Raw genomic sequence first — 17,456 nt, forward strand, 5'->3', positions numbered from 1 at the left:
GGAGCCTTGAGCCTTCTGAAGGGTGGTGAGTCACTGCTTGGTCCAGATGGTGACCTCCAAGGACTAGAAGTAGGCCTCATTATTATTTCAGAGGGCTCACAGTGCTCTTGAGAGCGGAGCCAGGAGGACATTGTTAGGCAGTAACTAAGCCGTTGGTTGTTCTGAATGTCAGCCGGTCTTTTGAGAGGGAGAGCTGTTTGTTTGGTTTGCGTTGCGTTTGTGCTCCTCTGTGCTTTAAGCAATGTGATTGTTCTTCTGGACTGATGGACAATGTTGGAGTGCCTTTGAAGTCATATCCCATAAGCTGAAATGGTGACGGGAATACAGTATAATGCTTGGGTAAACTGTACTTGCTGATGCCTAGTCTTGCAAAGGAAGGGAAAGTCTGTGAGTTGAGTAATGTCCGTAGCTGTTAGTGATGGTTGTGTCGCTCCAGGAGAGGAGTCGGAGGGCGATGGCAGCCCCGAAAAAGCGGAGCCAGGCCGCAGACCCCGGGCAAGGAGCAGCGGGCCTTCTTCCAAAGGCAGCAGTGACGGGGACTCGAGTGACGAAGACAGTGACGGCAGCGAGGACAGTGACGCAGGTGGCCGCCACAGGATGAAGAGCAGGGTGGCTCACATCCGGGTAAGAACTGACGAGGGACCAGGCCAAGGCGGACGAGCCTGGCAATTTCAGACAGTCCAGTAAGTTTGATGAAGACCCTTCCAGTTACGAGTGTTGTGACTTATCTCTGCCTGCTTTTGTGAGCCAGTAAGGATTTCCCATGTGCATTACAAGATAACTGTCATTGACATAAGGGGTCTAATGTATGATGTTTCACTGACCATATCCGCTCACTCACTCGGAGACAGTGCTGTAGACAAGGTGCAGAAATTGACCGATACAAACACTCCTTACAGGATGTAGAGAAAAAATAATGAGGGGCAGGCCCCGGAGATGATATATTTTGTGCGTTTCAGCATGGCTTAGGTGATGACAGCAGGGACCAACGTGGGAGCTCCTCCCCAGAGAAAAGGTGAGCCTCTCCGGGACTCAAGTTGGAAATAAAAATGAACGTTGATGTTGTCATATTGAAGTGAGTTTAAATGTAGGGAGTTTGAGGCTCTACATCCATTCGTCTTTTGTGGTGATCTTGCAAGTGGTGTGGACAATGGTGGGGTATTCGTTTCAGGGATGGTGACCCGCGATCGCGGTCTAGATCGCGTTCCAGGCCCCGGTCCTTTCACAGCTGGGAGAGGGAGAGGTCTGAAGATCGGGACCGGTGGTACCAGAGGGGACGCCGTGGGACTGACAGAAACAGCGACAGGTTAGAAATGAGCTGCTCAGTATCCGCTGAAGGAGTAATTGACAAAAATGTAGGACTGGTAACGATATCGGAAGTAACTTGATTCACTTGAGAATCATTTTCATGATGACTGCACGTTGTACCAAGCACTTTATCTGTCATAAGTGTATATAAAGTGCTGTTTTCTTGGTCTGTCGTATTGATTTCCAACTACTTTGTCTCGCTCCAAAATATCTAGAGAACGGTATCCTAGCAGGGACCGGGACCGGGAGCGCTACCGTGACCGCGAGCGGGACCGGGAACGCTACGAGCGCCGTTCTAGCAGAGACAGGGAAAGGAGCCGCAGAGAGCGCTCTAGCCGAGAGAGGGAGGTGGAGTCTAGGAGGAGGGGCAGGTCACCCTCCCCGGCCCAGCTGGATGGTCCCCCGACAGAGGAGCCTGCGGTGAAGAAGAAGAAAGAGGAGCTGGACCCCATTTTAACTCGGACAGGCGGGGCTTACATTCCCCCCGCGAGACTGCGCATGATGCAGGCCCAGATCACAGACAAGGCCAGGTAGGTCTGTGACGCACTGAGAGTGAATTGTTAGCTGGCGAAACCAAACAGTAAAATCGCATTTTTTCTGGTTTTGAGAAGTATACGCGACTTTTAAATAGGACTTTGTGTCTGAAATCCTCTGAACTCTTGCAACAAGTGACGAGCCTCAAATGAAGCACACCTTGTGACACCCTAGCAACTGAGGAAAGTATAAGAAAAATTTTTTTTTTTTTTGGATCCACTGATTTTGAGCAGAGAGCATATGTAGGGTTCTCAGATCCTCCATGTTGCAGTGGGAGGGAACATGCCTTAGCTTCTCTACTGTCTACCAGCGCCTTTCAGAACTGTGCATCAGCCACTTTAAGGTGCTCACAGTCACCTTTTCTCATCTTCTGTTGTGGCATTGTGGCACCCTGGGGGCAAGTGTTGTGTAGTGTAATTGATGGCGGTAATTAGGAGGCGAGTACTCCGCAGAGATCTGGCACAAGGGCAGAGAAGGGGACGGGGGGGAAAGGCCTTTCCCGGCACTCTGAAGGGCAGTAGGGAGGCTGAAAAGCGCTTGCCTCACCTCGTCTCGCCTTGCCATCAGCAGAATTTAATACTGGGGGGGTTCGGCTCACTCGCGGTCCTGAGTGCTTTTGTCCTTTCGATGGGAAGCCTGTAAATTCTGCCCTTTAAAATGCTTCTGCACCTAGTGTCTATTAAGAAGCTGCTCGAGGGATTGTGGGAATTTAAGGTTATCGTTTTACTAACCAAATGCTTTTAAGTTTTTATAACAACAGATAGATTTGTAGGTGATGTTGACTTTACCTTTGAGGGGGTTGGGAGGATTGATTTTTAAATCAGTGCAAATACATCCCCGTGTGTGGAAACATATATGTTGGCATTGTAGAACTATAGTTAACTAATTGTTCTTATTCTTAACTAAGTCACGTCTGACAATAAAACCCCCTTAGTCCTGGTATATTACTGTTGTCTGTTGTTCAATTTTTAGTCTGGCTTACCAAAGGATGAGTTGGGAGGCTTTGAAGAAGTCAATCAACGGTCTCATTAACAAGGTGAACGTCTCCAATATCGCCAACATTATCCACGAGCTCCTACAGGAGAACATTGTGAGGGGGAGGTAAGTATGTCGTCTTGGCCTCAAGATCGCTGTCGTGGATAATTTTGGATGAAGGTCTGTGCAGTTACAGCGCCCCATGTTGTGCTGCAGGGGGCTCCTGGCCCGCTCCATTCTACAGGCCCAGGGCGCATCTCCCATTTTCACCCATGTCTATGCAGCTGTGGTGGCCATCATCAACTCCAAGTTCCCCCAGATCGGAGAGCTCATCCTGAAGAGGCTGATCCTTAATTTCCGCAAGGGTTACCGTAGGAATGACAAGGTACGCCTGCTTTTCGTCTCTGTATCGCTGGGCCTCAGACTCACGCTGGCTGCCGAACCTGGTCCTAATGCTCTGGCTCGCTCTCATTTTACAGCAACAGTGTTTGACAGCATCCAAGTTTGTCGCACACCTCATCAATCAGAATGTGGTAAGTGTTCCGTCTCCTGTATAAATCAACACTCTGTTTGCAACCGCTAGGAATAAAGCATATGTGCAAGCGGCATGATGCATGTAAAGGGGATTCCTCTGCCAGAAAGCTGAGTTTGCACAGCAGGTTTAAAAGTGGTGGTTATCAGAAGATGTTTGTGCCTTGGGGTCTCCGTACAAGGGTATTGAGAGCGAGTCTCATCGGTGATGCGTTGTGCCGATGGAGAAGCTCGCTCTGTTGACACTGCTGACCCTGTGTTCAGGCTCACGAGGTCCTGTGCCTCGAGATGCTGACCCTACTGTTGGAGCGACCCACGGACGACAGCGTGGAGGTGGCCATCAGCTTCCTGAAGGAGTGTGGTCTCAAGCTGACTGAGGTCTCCCCAAGAGGCATCAATGGTACATGGGCTTCTTCTCAGTTTCTGTGAATGTCTGTTTACTTTCTGTGCTCCGTTGTTTTCCGCTCACCTGACGCTGGCTTCTCTGTCACAGCCATCTTCGAGAGGCTGCGCAACGTCCTCCACGAGTCAGAGATCGACAAGCGTGTTCAGTACATGATTGAGGTGATGTTTGCGATCCGCAAGGATGGCTTCAAGGACCACCCTGTTATCTCAGAAGGGCTGGACCTGGTGGAGGAGGATGACCAGTTCACTCATATGCTCCCGTTGGAGGACGACTATAACCCAGAGGACGTCCTAAGTAAGACTGCACACCTTTAATAGCAGTTTTTGTCTGCACCCTTTCCCTGACCAGCAGGCCCTCTTTGTTCAACAATGAATTTCAGTTATTTTATAGGGAATGTTGTCTTGTATTCCCCCACAACCAAGAAATGATGCAAATTTCACCAAAAAAGACAAGACTTAGATAACAGTATAAGCAAAAAATGGTTTCGTAACCCTAAAGTAGTTTAAAAAAAATAAATAAATAAATAAAAAATTGTAATGCATTCTAAACCTGACATAACGGTGTTATTATAATTATTCTTTGTGTAGCTGATGCTTTTGTCTAAGGTGATTTATAGGAATATGTTAATGTGATTATGAAATGTAATAGTAGTATTATTTTCAGAGAGAAATGATGTATAATCTTAGAAAATATCTCAGGCCCCTACACCTGCTTTATTATGTTTTTTAAATCGTTTCTCACAACCCTACTGCGTGACTTTAGTCAGTCCTGGCTGTTTTAGAAGCACCGCTTTTGTTGTATACTTTTCTAGACCATTTGGAAAAAGACAATTGCAGTGTAAAGTCTTTTTTTTTTTTTTTTTTTTTTTTTTTTTGCGCAGTGAAAGCCACAGACAGTCTTAGGTTTTCTGAACATCGAGAACCTCCCCCATCCCCTGCCGAAGTACTGTAGGGGTTACTAAAATGAGACACCGCTGTAAGGGACGGCAATGATTGAGAAAGGGCAGCTTGATATTCGGAAAAAAACGGGGCACATTCGCACCGGTCGTAGGAAATTTATTGTATCCGAAAGTAGGAAAACTAGCCTTGCGCATGTGAGGGGTGTGTGTGTGTGTCAATAATGACTTTCAGTCTGTTGTGTTTGTTAGCGGGATGCAATTTCTGTTATTCCAGAGACAAATGCTTGCAAATGAAAATCAGCGCAGGGCACATTCCAGAGTGCGAACAAAGCCGTTACTGCTTTAAGCTCTTTATGCATAATGCTGGCCTTAGACACAGTGAGCACTTTTTATGGACGGTTGCCTCCAATAGTGTCTCTTTGCATCTCGAAATTGCTGTGTAATTGCTAAGGAGTGTGGAATAACCATGCGTCACTTAACAGATGTTTTCAAGATGGATACCGACTTCCTCGGAAACGAGGAGAAGTATAAAGAAATTAAAAAGGGTAAGTTATGTTCTAATGACATTTTGTTGCGTGCCAGAATTTCTTTTACGTGTGTTATTAAACGTTTCTTCTTTGTGTGGAAGTTGTTGTTTCTTCTTTCATCTAATTATGCTTTGTACTGCAGTGGGCAGCAATGCATTTGAAGCGTGTGATGATTATTAAAAAAGTAGGATTACGTGTTATCTTTAGCACAAAAACAGACTTGAGGAAAGGAGCTGTATGTGGTCACTGGGAGTAAAGGGATGGTAAACACTCATGCTGATGTTCCTCTCAAACCGTGGGCTGCGTATAACACGAGGTCCTCTGGGTCTCGTACGCAGAGATCCTGGACGAGGGGAGCAGCGGCTCTGGCTCCGGCGATGACGGGGAAGGCAGCGACGAAGACGAAAATGACGAGGAAGCGGAGGAGGAGGGCGGAGATGGTATGGGTTGTCCTGTGTAGAAGCTTGCTTCGTTCTCCAGGACCCGACGGGATTCCGAATGTACGCACACTTCGTTAGGTCGTCACTGTAGTGTGAAATAATACCCGGGGTGCGTTTTGCAGTTCGTCCTTTCCTTAACGCCCCATCACCCCACGCAGCTCTGATACGTTGCCTTCGCTTTCTGCTCACCTGATAATGTGCCACAGTCGGCTTCGAGCACACTCACACGTATGCAGAAAAATCTCCTCATCCCTCGATGTCTTCAAAGGTGCCCAGTTCACTTGCTTGCTTTAAATAGTTTTTTCTAATGGTTTATGTTGCTATAAGCAGATGCAATGAATGAAAGAACTTATGGAAAGTGATATTTGACAGCCAAATTGCAGCTGATACGTAATGTCTCGAAGCACTTGAGGAGCGATGGGGTGCATCATACACTTTAATAGTCCTGCATTCTTCAGGCATGGCTGTCAAGTGGGATTTTGTTCAGATTCCCTCTTCATTCTTTGCAGGCTGTTATTCAGAAGGAGAGAGGCCACCACATTTATGTACTTCACCACCAGTTCTCAGCACTTAGACATTATCATGGGCTGTAGTTTGATCTTGTGACCATATGAGATCCATCTGTTGCCTTCACTCAGTGTTGTGTTGTGCTGTTCTTGTAGGGAATTCCTTTTTCTTCCTTTCAGAAATAGGTTTGTGTTTTAGAAATGAAAAGTCAAGAAAGAAAAGAATGCCTGAGCTGTCGAGGAGAAAATTGTTCAAGGGTTTCAGTATTGCTGCAGCTATTTTCCCCTCGCCTTCTCTATTGACTTTTCCCCTTTTCTAGAACAAGACAAAGTCACCATCTTTGACAAGACAGAAGTAAATCTGGTTGCGTTTCGCAGAACCATCTACCTTGCCATCCAGTCCAGGTGGGTATTGAACGAGTACTCCTTTTTGAGGTGGGAGACGAAGGTTTAGGCAGCTTCCATGAAAACTGGAGCGCTTTAAATGTTACTGTGTATGGGGTCTACAAATGTCCCTTTTGAGACTGAATCAAACAATCAAGCCAGATGGCTAAAATGACGAGTGCTGAGCAGAGAGGGGAGTCTTTCAGGATTTGCCGGTTTAGCTAGAGCTCGAAGCCATATTGGAGTGAAGAGATGTCATTCAGATTCCAGAGGCTTCCATGTTTGTATATGTGCTTAACATTTGTTCACGTCTCAACTGAGTTTCAGTGCAGGCAGGCTAGGAGAGTCGTTTTTTCTCTGAAAAGGTGACTGTGCCATGCGGGAGAAATTGTATCACACTGTATTACATGAATGATGAGGATGGGGGCATCATGCTCTGGTGTGTCTAGGGGAACACGCCGAACGTGCTCACTACTTTCCCTCCAGATTTCCCACCAAGTTTTGGAGTTGACTCTTAGCACAGCAGTTCTGTGCTTTTTTCAAAAAGTGGATGTGTGGAGATTCTGGAGATGTTCGTGACATTGTTCTATTGGAAGGGAGGAGTGTTTCAAAGCCCTCGTGGACCAGCAGCCCGCGTGCTGCATTGCTTCTGCAATTCCTCTTTAGGAAGATCAAGAGCAGACGACGACATGTTTGGTGCTCGCCTGTAATGCACAGTCTTTTCATCGTGGTGTGAGTTAGACAGGAGGCTCTGGACTTTCACCATGTGCGAGGTGCACTGTTCATCGCCCTCCTGTATAATGGGTGGTGCCAGGGGCTGTGTTCAGTCATCCAGTAGCTTTTGAGAGCTGCTCTCACTTACTGAAGCACTTAGCGCTATGAGTTGTGTGCGCAGTCTGGCTTGTGTTTGTTTGCCTTGTGAGTGAGTGTGTTTGGTACTAGCAATGACCTCAGCTTGATGCACGTTTCACTGGCTTTGCCAGTTTTTCACCTGACTGGGTATGGGCTTCGAAGGGCTAAAATCAGGGCTGATGGTTGTTTTGAATTAGTAAAAGGTGTCTAAAGTGGCCACAAGAGTCCACAAGTACGCAGAAAAGTAAGGAAATGCAGGTTTCCTAAATTTGTGTTTGCCATTATGGTACCTGACAGCTGGACATTAATTTTCTTAATTGTCTTCTATTAGTTGCTGAGTGCTCACCTTTTTTATACCAGCTGGAGAGAGTCCAAAATGTTAGTACTCAGCATAGCTGTTGCTAACTGAACGCATAGGAGAGCTCCAGGGAGCGTAGTAGAAATGATTGAAAACGCCTTTGTGTGTAGACACACACACTCACACGCACACACGAAAAGAGGCAGGCTACTCTCCCCGAGGGCCACTGGCTGGAACATGTTCAGGAACAGCTGCTGGAGAAGCAGAGGCATCCGCAGCGGGGGGTGGACAAACCTTGATAACTGACCCACCAGGCAGTTTTAAAGACTCTTAGCTCTGTCTCATTTTCACACGGTAACGCATTCGCCGGCACGTCTTCGGCGCAGAGGACAGCCCCCAGTGGCTCGTGGGCCAAACGTCCACGTTCTGTAATGGCACTGGGTGTCATGCCTACCGCGGTGCTGGGAGGTACCTATCCCGACAATTTCCGGTGACCTTTTTTGGGTCGGTCGCCAAAGCAGAAGTCATTGTGCTGTTGAAACCAACAAGACTGATTTTTGGCGAGTCACTAAATGTAGCCCCAACCGCTGCAGCCACGTAACTTACAGTATCCCCTACACCTTTCCACTGGTTTATAACAAATAAATAGACTCTAAGCTCTTTAATCGACTCTTCCGTAACTTCTGGACTCTTCAGGTAGTGTAAATACCCAAAGTGCAACGGCCAGCTGTATGATTTCTCGTCTCAACGCAGACGGGTGACCGTTGTCCACCAGAAAGCCTGTGGCCCTGCGTTAGATCACATTGCACACCGTTGCAGAGTGTATAACCCGACGGGGAGCTGAATGACGCAAACAGATTTGTCAGCGCGTTCGAAAATAACATGCCATCTAAAATGCCTTGTGATGAGCTTCCATTTTTCCTTTTTAATGATTTTTGCTATATGAGACTTGCAGCAAAAGACTTGTGTGAATATTTCTGTTCATAGCAGATGTATCATTTCCACCTTTTTTGTAATCTTAGAAGCGAATGTCTACTCCTGTACGAAATACATTGCCCTGTGATGAACTGCCGTACCATCCGGGGTGCGCCCTCCGTATACTTCTTGGATAGGTGCCGGACTACCACGACCCTGCTGCGAACAATGTGATGGATCAAAATAAAAAACACTTAGATGGGTGAATGGATGAATGGATAGCCTGATGTAGCGTAATTGTTGGTTTATATTAATATATTCGAGGAGGTGGAGGGTCCTGTAATAACATGGTGTGTTGTCTGTATCAACAGCTTGGACTTTGAAGAATGTGCTCACAAACTAATAAAGATGGACTTCCCTGAGAGCCAAACGGTGAGTGTAACTTTGGCTGTTCTCTTGGCTTGAGCCATGTGTCACATGAGTACACTGTGGAGTCATGGCCTAAAGCAGCCCGTTCAAGCTGTAATTTGTCTTAATACTGTCATATTAGTGATTTTTCTGCCTGTCAAGGATCTGTCTTTGTAGCCCTTTGAATTTTATGCGAAAATGTGGATCAGCTGTTTGAAGTGCAAAGGCAGTGTGGTTGTGGGACCAATTTCAGTGACAAAATGTTGTGAGATGATTTTCGGTGTCCTTTAGAATGTATTGCAATCGTGATCTTTTTATTTGTTCACAAATGAGTCTTTGTTACTGTGGCGCTTGCCTTTTGTCTAGGTCCGTGCCTTGTTACGGCCGTGTTTCGAGGTGGTTTTTTCTTTCTCGGAAACTGGAGAGAAACGATTGTACCTGTTCCCAGGAATCGCAGAGTCACACAAACTGATTACTGTTTTCTTGAAGCCATTAAATGAATGAGCGCAGCCTGGAGTAATCCCTCCAGTTTAGCCAGTGTAAGCAGTGGGAAAATCACTGCAATTCCCTTACAACAAGAGGAGGAGTTTGGTTTGGAGGCAATTAGGGATGGTCTCTTTAGGCAGCTACGTATTTGAAGCTCTCAGCTTAAGCTCTGGCCTTCTCTCCTGGTTCACCTGCATGTGTGGGGCACAGATTCAGTGTTCCTCCTCAGGAACAGAGCCAGGGATCCCCTTCAGACCAGTGGTTGACTCCGAGGGCCAGGGGCGAGCTTGTACCCGATTGAATGCGGCTGAACTTCAATGGAGGCGTTGTGTTGATCGCGTGAAGGGAACATCATGTTTCTTCTTTGATTGCTACCTGTCCACTAAGACACTCTCTCGTAGGAAGTTAGGGTTCAGCTGGTTCTTGGTATTAATGTCACTGCTGTTCTTAGTTACACTTCAACATGAATAGACACAAAGTTTATGTTGAAATCTAAATTGTGTGTAGCATAAGAAGGGGTCTCATTTTTTCATAGCGTCAGAAGGCATGCAATTTATAAAAATCACAGATCGGTAAAAAAACACTCAAGGGAGAACTGCACTGATTTATGCATACTTTTGCTCTGAATCGTTTCTGTCCCAGTTTTTAGCTTTGCTAAAAAAAAAAAAAAAAGAAAAAAAAAAAAAAAACCCTGTTGACCTGGGTTTCCTTTGGTATGCCATGGTGTCAGTATTTCTGGTGATCGCAATATGCTAAAGTACAAACCTTCTTTGAATGGTGGGGTGATAAAAATACCTTCCACAGCCATAAGTAGGCTGTCCTAGGACTTGAGGTAGCCCATTGCATTCATGTTTAATGATGCTCCTGCTTGTAGAAGCCAGAAGTGCCGATTTGAGTTTGAGCTTTAGTGTTTGATTGTCCATATGTTGAGCATGTTCACCGGTGTGCCGCAGAAATCCAGAAAGCGGAACAGGTGTGAATGCTACTGGGTGGTGCGGGCGGGAACTACGGATGAGCACCTGCCCGCGGTTGTAGTAGAGATGTCAAAGATTATTGTTCTTGTCAGAGATAAACACGGTGCTGCCGGGTTTACAGACCGGTTCCTCTCCACAGCTGCATCTCTCATTATTCACCACCTATCTGTTGTTCTGCACTTCATGCCAGCTCCCATTAAAGTGATAAAAACATGCAGAATGTGTGGTTTGCGTTCCATTTGTTGAAGTGCCCTTCTCAGCGATTGTGGGTAACCAGCAGTGGATTGACTTTGAGAAAAATCACAAATGTTAATGGTTAGGTCTGTTATTCTGGTGGGAAATAAATTTGCTATGATGCCGTGTGTTTATACGCAAGGATTGTGTTTACACAGGACGTAATGTTGGACTTGAGCTATTGATCTGCAACGGCCTCAAATCGTGTTAGTTTTCGATCTGTAACTGAGCGCTTTCAAACTTGAAATGTTGTTGTATTTTGCTGAAATGACACATTAAAGTTAACGATCCTCCTTTTTCGCCACCGTGTAACCGTTTCATCTACTTGCACTATATGGGTTCGTTCAGCCAAATCATATTTTTAAGGCTGGTTTATATGACCCGTGTCTTCCTTTCAGCCTGAACGTCTGTTCACGTTGTGTTCAAGTTCTGTCCACACACACTGTGCCTCTGGAGCTTTTGGGAAGCCAGTGAAATTGATTGCTCAACTAGAAGTAAAGTGACTTTATAAAGAAGCCAGATAAATGCTCCACTCTGTTTGCTCCTGCTGTCGCGAAGGCAAACGGGATTGTATTATGCGCGCCATCCGCTTTTATACAGTATATGTTGTGCTGTCTGTAAAAATCATTCGGGATGTTTCCTCACCGTTATGGATTTCACGTTGGCACACTGCGTTGGGTGTTAATGTTTCTTCCGGAGCAGAGCTGCCGTTGGTGTCGTCCATGAACGTGCTCTCTTGCGTATAGCATCTGCCGCTAAATGTTTATTTGAGCGTAGAGGCTGAGCCGACGGTCAAGCGCTCTCAAAATGGGAACAGGCGTGCGCTGAAGGGGAGTTGCTGTATGTCCGCTGAACTTCTTTCTTGAAAGGCTGTCATTGATGGTTTTAAGGTACGGTGCTTCTGTCGGAGCTGCCTCGGGCACACGACTTTGTCCTCGCTGTCCTTAACCCACATGCGGTGCTGCAGACGTGCATTCAGACCACCGCATCGTGGTGTGCGATACAGGCAGATCACGTGTCCTCCGTGAAGGCTCGGAGCCGGTCCAATTATTTCTAGGCTGCTGATGAGGAGCCGCTGTGGTCAGAGGCTTTTTTAAACGTTAAGGTGCTCTTGAGAGAGATGGTGTATAGCGTTAAAGCAGCACGTACCCTTGTGCATTCCCTGCCTCTGCCTTACTGAGGTTTCTTTGCTTGTTTACCAGGAGCGAGGGCTTTTGGGAAAGCAGCTGAGCAGTTGTGGGCACCAGGGTTGCCAGCAGAGAGATTCTTCCTGGGGGTTTCTGTCCTGCCAGATTAAATCAGTACCCAGTTTGACATCTCATTTCCAGTCCTTTCTGTCTCCATCCTCAAGCTAGTGCCATTGAATCTCAGCAAAACTGGACCAGTCTCATTAGAGGCAGAAGGAAAGATCTTGGGGCTCTTCAGTGTGAGTGTTAATGTGTTTAGTGAGATTCAATTAAATGTTTCTTTTCTCTTTGTTTGGCAGAGGCGGTAATTACGCCTCAAGCTTGCGGACCCGTCTCCTTTTTTCTACTTGGGTATCCTGAAGAGCTCGGGGTTTTCGGTTTTTTTGTTCCGTCAGCGATGCCAAGGGGTATCCAGTGGCACTCGGTTGACAATGTAAATGTTGCTCCTCCTCCAGTTTGTTTTCTCTCAAGGGGGTGAATTGCAGCAGTCTTCAGGGAGCTGGACAGTTCATGCTTGCGCTGATGATTCCTACACAGCTATTGTCAACAGATCTGTCGTGGAGAAGGGAAGGTGGAACACGGGGTGTCTGCAGTTGTATCCGGTTGACTTAACAAGCCAGTGTCATTGTGAAGTTGGAAGGAAAAGTTTATGAACCCTTTGTAATTACTTGAGTTTCTGCAGTAATTGCTCATAAAATGTGGTCTGATCTTCAGCCAAGCCATAGTAGTAGATAATAATAAACATGCACAATCTGTTGAAACCAATAACACACAAACACTTATACTTTGTCTTGTCAGTACTGAATACATCATTGAAACATTCACAGTGCATGCTGGAAAAAGTGTGTGAACCTCTAGGGTAATGACTTTTCCTAAAGCTAACTGGAGTCATGTGATCTAGTCAATGAGATGAGACTGGAGGTGAAACCAGTACTGTTACTGCTCTCCTGAGGAGTTGGATCCCTGCAAAGATCACTGTGAAAGTTCTGCTTGCAGTGCCGGAGAAGGTGAAATGGACCTGCAGAAATCTCTTGAACTTGCCAAAGTCTCTGTTCATTGGTCCATTTTAAGGAAACGACTGAGTGAGAATGGTGCTTGTAGAAGGACATCAGAGAGGAAACCACTGCCCTCCACAAAAACATTACTGCAGATTTGCAGATTGTTTCAGATTTGCAAAAAGAAAAAACAAACTTGATGTTCTGTGATGTTTCTCGGAAAATATTCTGTGCAAGGAGAAGATTTGAACTCCTTGCCAGAAATGCAGCATGCTATGTTTGGAGGAAGAACGCTACACACCAAAACCTGATCCCAGGCATGAAGCCTAGTGGATGGAGCATCATGGTTTTGGGCCTGGACAGCTTGCTATCACTAAGGCAATAATGGACATGAAACCGAATCGAGAAATTTAACAGGAGAATGTCAGGGTAGTGACCTGAAGCTTAATAGAAGTTTGATCACACAGCAAGACAGTGACCCAGAATATAGGAGTGTGGCTTAAACAGAGGATGGAAGCAAATTCATGTTCTGCAGCCTCGACCCGAACCCATTTGAGATGGTTTGACAAGACCTGGAAAGAGCTGATCACACAGGGAATTCCAGACTGAAACGGTTTTGTAAGAAAGGAGTGGTATAAAATTCCTACTGACCGCTGTGCAAGTGTCATCAGCAAGCTGCAGGAAACATTTGATGGCGGTTATTGTTTCTAAAGGAGGTTCAAGGGGTTGCCATTTTTCCAGCGTTGTTTGTGAACGTTTAAATGATGTATTCAGTTGTATACAGTTGTTTTTGTGTTTGTGCATTATTGTGACTGAATTGAAGAACAGACATTTTATGAATAATAATAATACAGAAATCCAGGTAATTCCAGAGGTTTCACAAGTTCATTCTTGCAACTGTATACTTACCTACCAGGTAGCCTGTTTTTGTTCCGTTTCTGCTGCGAATCGGAGAATGAAGGGTCGATTATAGTTATGCTTATATACCACTACCGTCCTCCTCTTAATGTCTTCTAAGCTTTAACTCTTTCCCTAAGCCAGTCCTCCTGTGTGCTTTCCTAATTTTCATTCTTTTACATCCTTTTTCAAACTGATTATGGGCTCCTCTATGTCTGCAAGAGGTAACCTCACCAAGGCTGCCCTGAGCCTGTGAGACAGTATAATATGCGGTAAATGGTGTGCTCTGGCTGCTATATTTGTGACTTGTATGATTCAGAGTGGGTGGTTAACATCTGGAGTACAGTAAACCCATTGAACCCCAGTGTCAAGTTTTTGGTCGTTGTCTGAATGACCACAAACGCCTCAGTACAAAAATACTGCCTTACTTTTCGACCGCAGCGATCGATTATATAGCTGGGAAATTGTTTCTGTGGGGGTACGGCGGTGCAGCGGGTTTGGCCGGAGCCTGCTCTCCGGTGGGTCTGGGGTTTGAGTCCTGCCGGGGGTGCCGTGCGACGGCCCGGCGTCCCGTTCCGAGTGTGTCCCCTCCCCCTCCAGCCTCGTGCCCTCTGTTGCCGGGTTAGGCTCTGGCTCCCCGCGACCCCGCTTGGGACAAGCGGTTTCAGACTGTGTGTGTGTGGTGAGTGAAATTGTTATTGTATCACTTAGGAGCAATTAACCATGCTCAAGGTTGGTATAGTGGGAGCAGGATCAGAAACCCAGGCCATTGATTTCAAGGAGATGGATCCAAGTACTATTCTACATGCGGCCCTGTTTTAACAATCATACAGTCATTTTCACAGTCATACAATAGCCACGCACGTGAAAATAATCAGCTGGAACTAGTCTGTTGCCTTGGGTATGATGAGAAAAATATTATCTCATTGATGCTGAGTAATGAATGAACCAGGTGGTCCTACCAAACCTTCAGGATATGGGAAATGGTTAGCCCAATATGTCAGCTTGTCACAGTGTCTCTTTAAGATTCATGCATGCAAATCTGTCTTTACAATACACAGAAAGAGTTATGCAACATGATTCTGGACTGCTGTGCCCAGCAGAGGACCTATGAGAAGTTCTTTGGACTTCTGGCTGGGGTAAGGCTCCATTTGCAATGTTATATAGATGCATTCCAGAGTGTGGTTTTATGCTGAATGTTCCTGACCTGTAGGGTACATTGGGTAATTACGGTGGTAAGTTCAGTGTGACAGATGGTCTTGTTTGTTCTGGTTTCTTACCTCTGATTTGGATTTCTACATTTTGCAGCGTTTCTGTCTGCTGAAGAAAGAGTACATGGAAAGTTTTGAAGCCATATTCCAGGAGCAGTATGAAACCATTCATCGCCTCGAGACCAACAAGCTGCGAAACGTTGCCAGAATGTTTGCGCACCTTTTGTATACAGATTCGATTCCATGGAGTGTAAGTGGTGCTAATAATCAAGTTCTTATATTCAAGATGTAATTTTCTCAACAGCTGTTTTGAGAATGAATTTTGCTTTTATTGGGTAAGGAAATGATGCAACTGTCATGAGATATTTGCCATGAGATACTTAGTCTTCCGAGGTTCTGGAACTGCATTGTCTAAGCTTACAAGTGTGAAATCTGCTTTCTGTGTGAAGGTGCTTGAGTGCATAAAAATGAGTGAAGACACCACCACCTCCTCCAGTAGAATCTTTGTGAAGATCCTGTTCCAGGAACTCTGTGCCTACATGGGCCTTCCGAAATTGAATGAACGTCTGAAGGATCTGTGAGTCCACTGACATGACAGATTATACAGCATTTTTGCTAAATCCAGAGCATGGGAGGAGTTTGGAGAGGCTACGGAAAATGACTATCGGTCGGCTTCAAAGAGGTTCCGGAGAACCATCTGGCGGCTCAGGAGGGGTCGGAGGAGCTTTGCTCAAGCTGAGTTCAGCAAGGGTGAAGAATCTCTGACCTCTAATGAGGACATTGTCGGAAGGTGGAAGGAGCACTTGAAGAACTCTTAAACCTGAGAGGTATGCCTCCCTTACAGGAGTCAGGGCTTAGGGTTTGTGCCAACTCTCTGGGTATGACTCTTCTCAGCCTCCCTGGTAAAGTCTATGCCAGGTTGCTGGAAAGGAGGCTCCGGCCCTTGGTTGAACCTCGGATGGAAGAGGAACAATGAGGATTCCGTCCTGGATGTGGACCAGCTTTTTACTCTCTCACAGATAACTGAAGGGGCATGGGAGTTTGCTAATCCAGTCTACATGTGTTTTGTGGATTTGGAGAAGGCCTATGACCGTGTTCCCTGGGAAATTCTGTGGGAGGTGCTTAGGGGGTATGGGGTGCCGGGTGCACTACTGCGGGCCATTCGGTCTCTGTACACATGGAGCGAGAGCTGTGTCCGCATACTTGGAATTAAGTCAAGTCTGTTCAATGTGGGTGTTGGACTCCACCAAGGTTGTGCCTTGTCTCCACTCCCGTTTGTGGTCTAAATGGACAGTTTATAAAGGTACAGTTGAGGTCAGGAGGGCATTCTGTGTGGGAGTCGGAAGGTGACGTCTCTGCTTTTTGCTGATGATGTTGTCCTTTAGGCACTGTCACATGGTTGCCTCCAACACGCACTGGAATGTTTGCAGCCGAGTGTGAAGCGGTTGGGATGAGGATCAGAACCTCAAAGTCTGAGTCCATGGTTCTCTCATGGAAAAGGATGGTATGCCCCCTACAGGTAAGGGGAGCGTTTTTGCCCCAGGTGGAGGAGTTCAAGTATCTTGGGGTCTTGTTCACGAGCGAGGGGAGAAAGGAGCATGAGATCGGCCGCAGACCGGGAGCGGCGGCAGCAGTAATGCGGTCGCTGTACCGGACTGTAGCGGTGAAGGGGGAGCTGAGCCATAATGCAAAGCTCTCCATTTACCGGTTGGTCTACATCTCTATCCTCACCTATGGTCATGAACTCTGGATAATGACCGAAAGAATAAGATCGCGGATGAGTTGAAATGAGTTTTCTCTGCAGGGTGTTGGGGCTCATTCTCCGTGACAGGGTGAGGAGTTTGGACATTGGGGAGGAACTCAGAGTAGAGCCACTACTCCTCCACATTGAGAGAAGCCAGTTGAGGTGGTTCGGGCATCTTATAAGGATGCCCCCTGGGCGCCTCCCTTTGGAGGTATACCGGGCACGGCCAACTGGGACGAAGCCCCGAGGTTGGCACAGGGCCTCTCTGCTCTCCCTGTTGCTACCACGACCCTAGTAGAACAAGCGAGAAAGAAAATGGATGGATAGATGGATGGATGGATGAATTTGGACAGAGCCTGCAGTCGATTCCACAGAATCCCGCTAAGATTGGTTGAAAGGGGCCTTTTTTAATGCCTTTCTTTTTTTCTTTTTTTTAACCACACTGCTAATTGTACACAACGGCTTCCTGTGACATTTTCTTTTCTTTACATGTAAAATATGGTTCAACGGTGAAATTACAGCTCAATTAAATGAACCCTTGTGAAAATTTGCCCGACGGGCCGCACGTTAGAGTTCGGCCATTAGGACCATTTCGCTCAAGTAGGACCGGCGCCACGGTCGCCCTGATCTATTGTTACTTTCTTCCCTTTTCACTTTAAGTGGATTAAGTAGAGCACTCAGTTACGAGTCATTAACACTATCATGGAGAACTAATAAAACAATGTCCACATTACCCTAATGCCTCC

General features: G+C 46.3%; 1 protein-coding gene across 1 annotated transcript; it reads left to right on the forward strand.

The window, feature by feature from the left end:
• The first annotated feature begins 366 nt into the window (after window positions 1-366).
• On the forward strand, window positions 367-15,547 carry LOC108927438 (pre-mRNA-splicing factor CWC22 homolog). The gene is made up of 16 exons (XM_029247591.1): window positions 367-624; window positions 960-1,015; window positions 1,172-1,306; window positions 1,524-1,838; window positions 2,815-2,943; window positions 3,034-3,202; window positions 3,297-3,350; window positions 3,613-3,748; window positions 3,842-4,048; window positions 5,135-5,197; window positions 5,518-5,619; window positions 6,446-6,530; window positions 8,946-9,006; window positions 14,817-14,894; window positions 15,064-15,216; window positions 15,416-15,547. The coding sequence occupies exons 1-16, from the start codon at window positions 400-402 to the stop codon at window positions 15,545-15,547; spliced, it is 2,100 nt and encodes a 699-aa protein (XP_029103424.1). The 5' UTR covers window positions 367-399.
• The last annotated feature ends 1,909 nt before the right edge of the window (window positions 15,548-17,456 follow it).

Source organism: Scleropages formosus, chromosome 21, assembly GCF_900964775.1.
Source record: "Scleropages formosus chromosome 21, fSclFor1.1, whole genome shotgun sequence".
Taxonomy (NCBI): Eukaryota; Metazoa; Chordata; class Actinopteri; order Osteoglossiformes; family Osteoglossidae; genus Scleropages; species Scleropages formosus.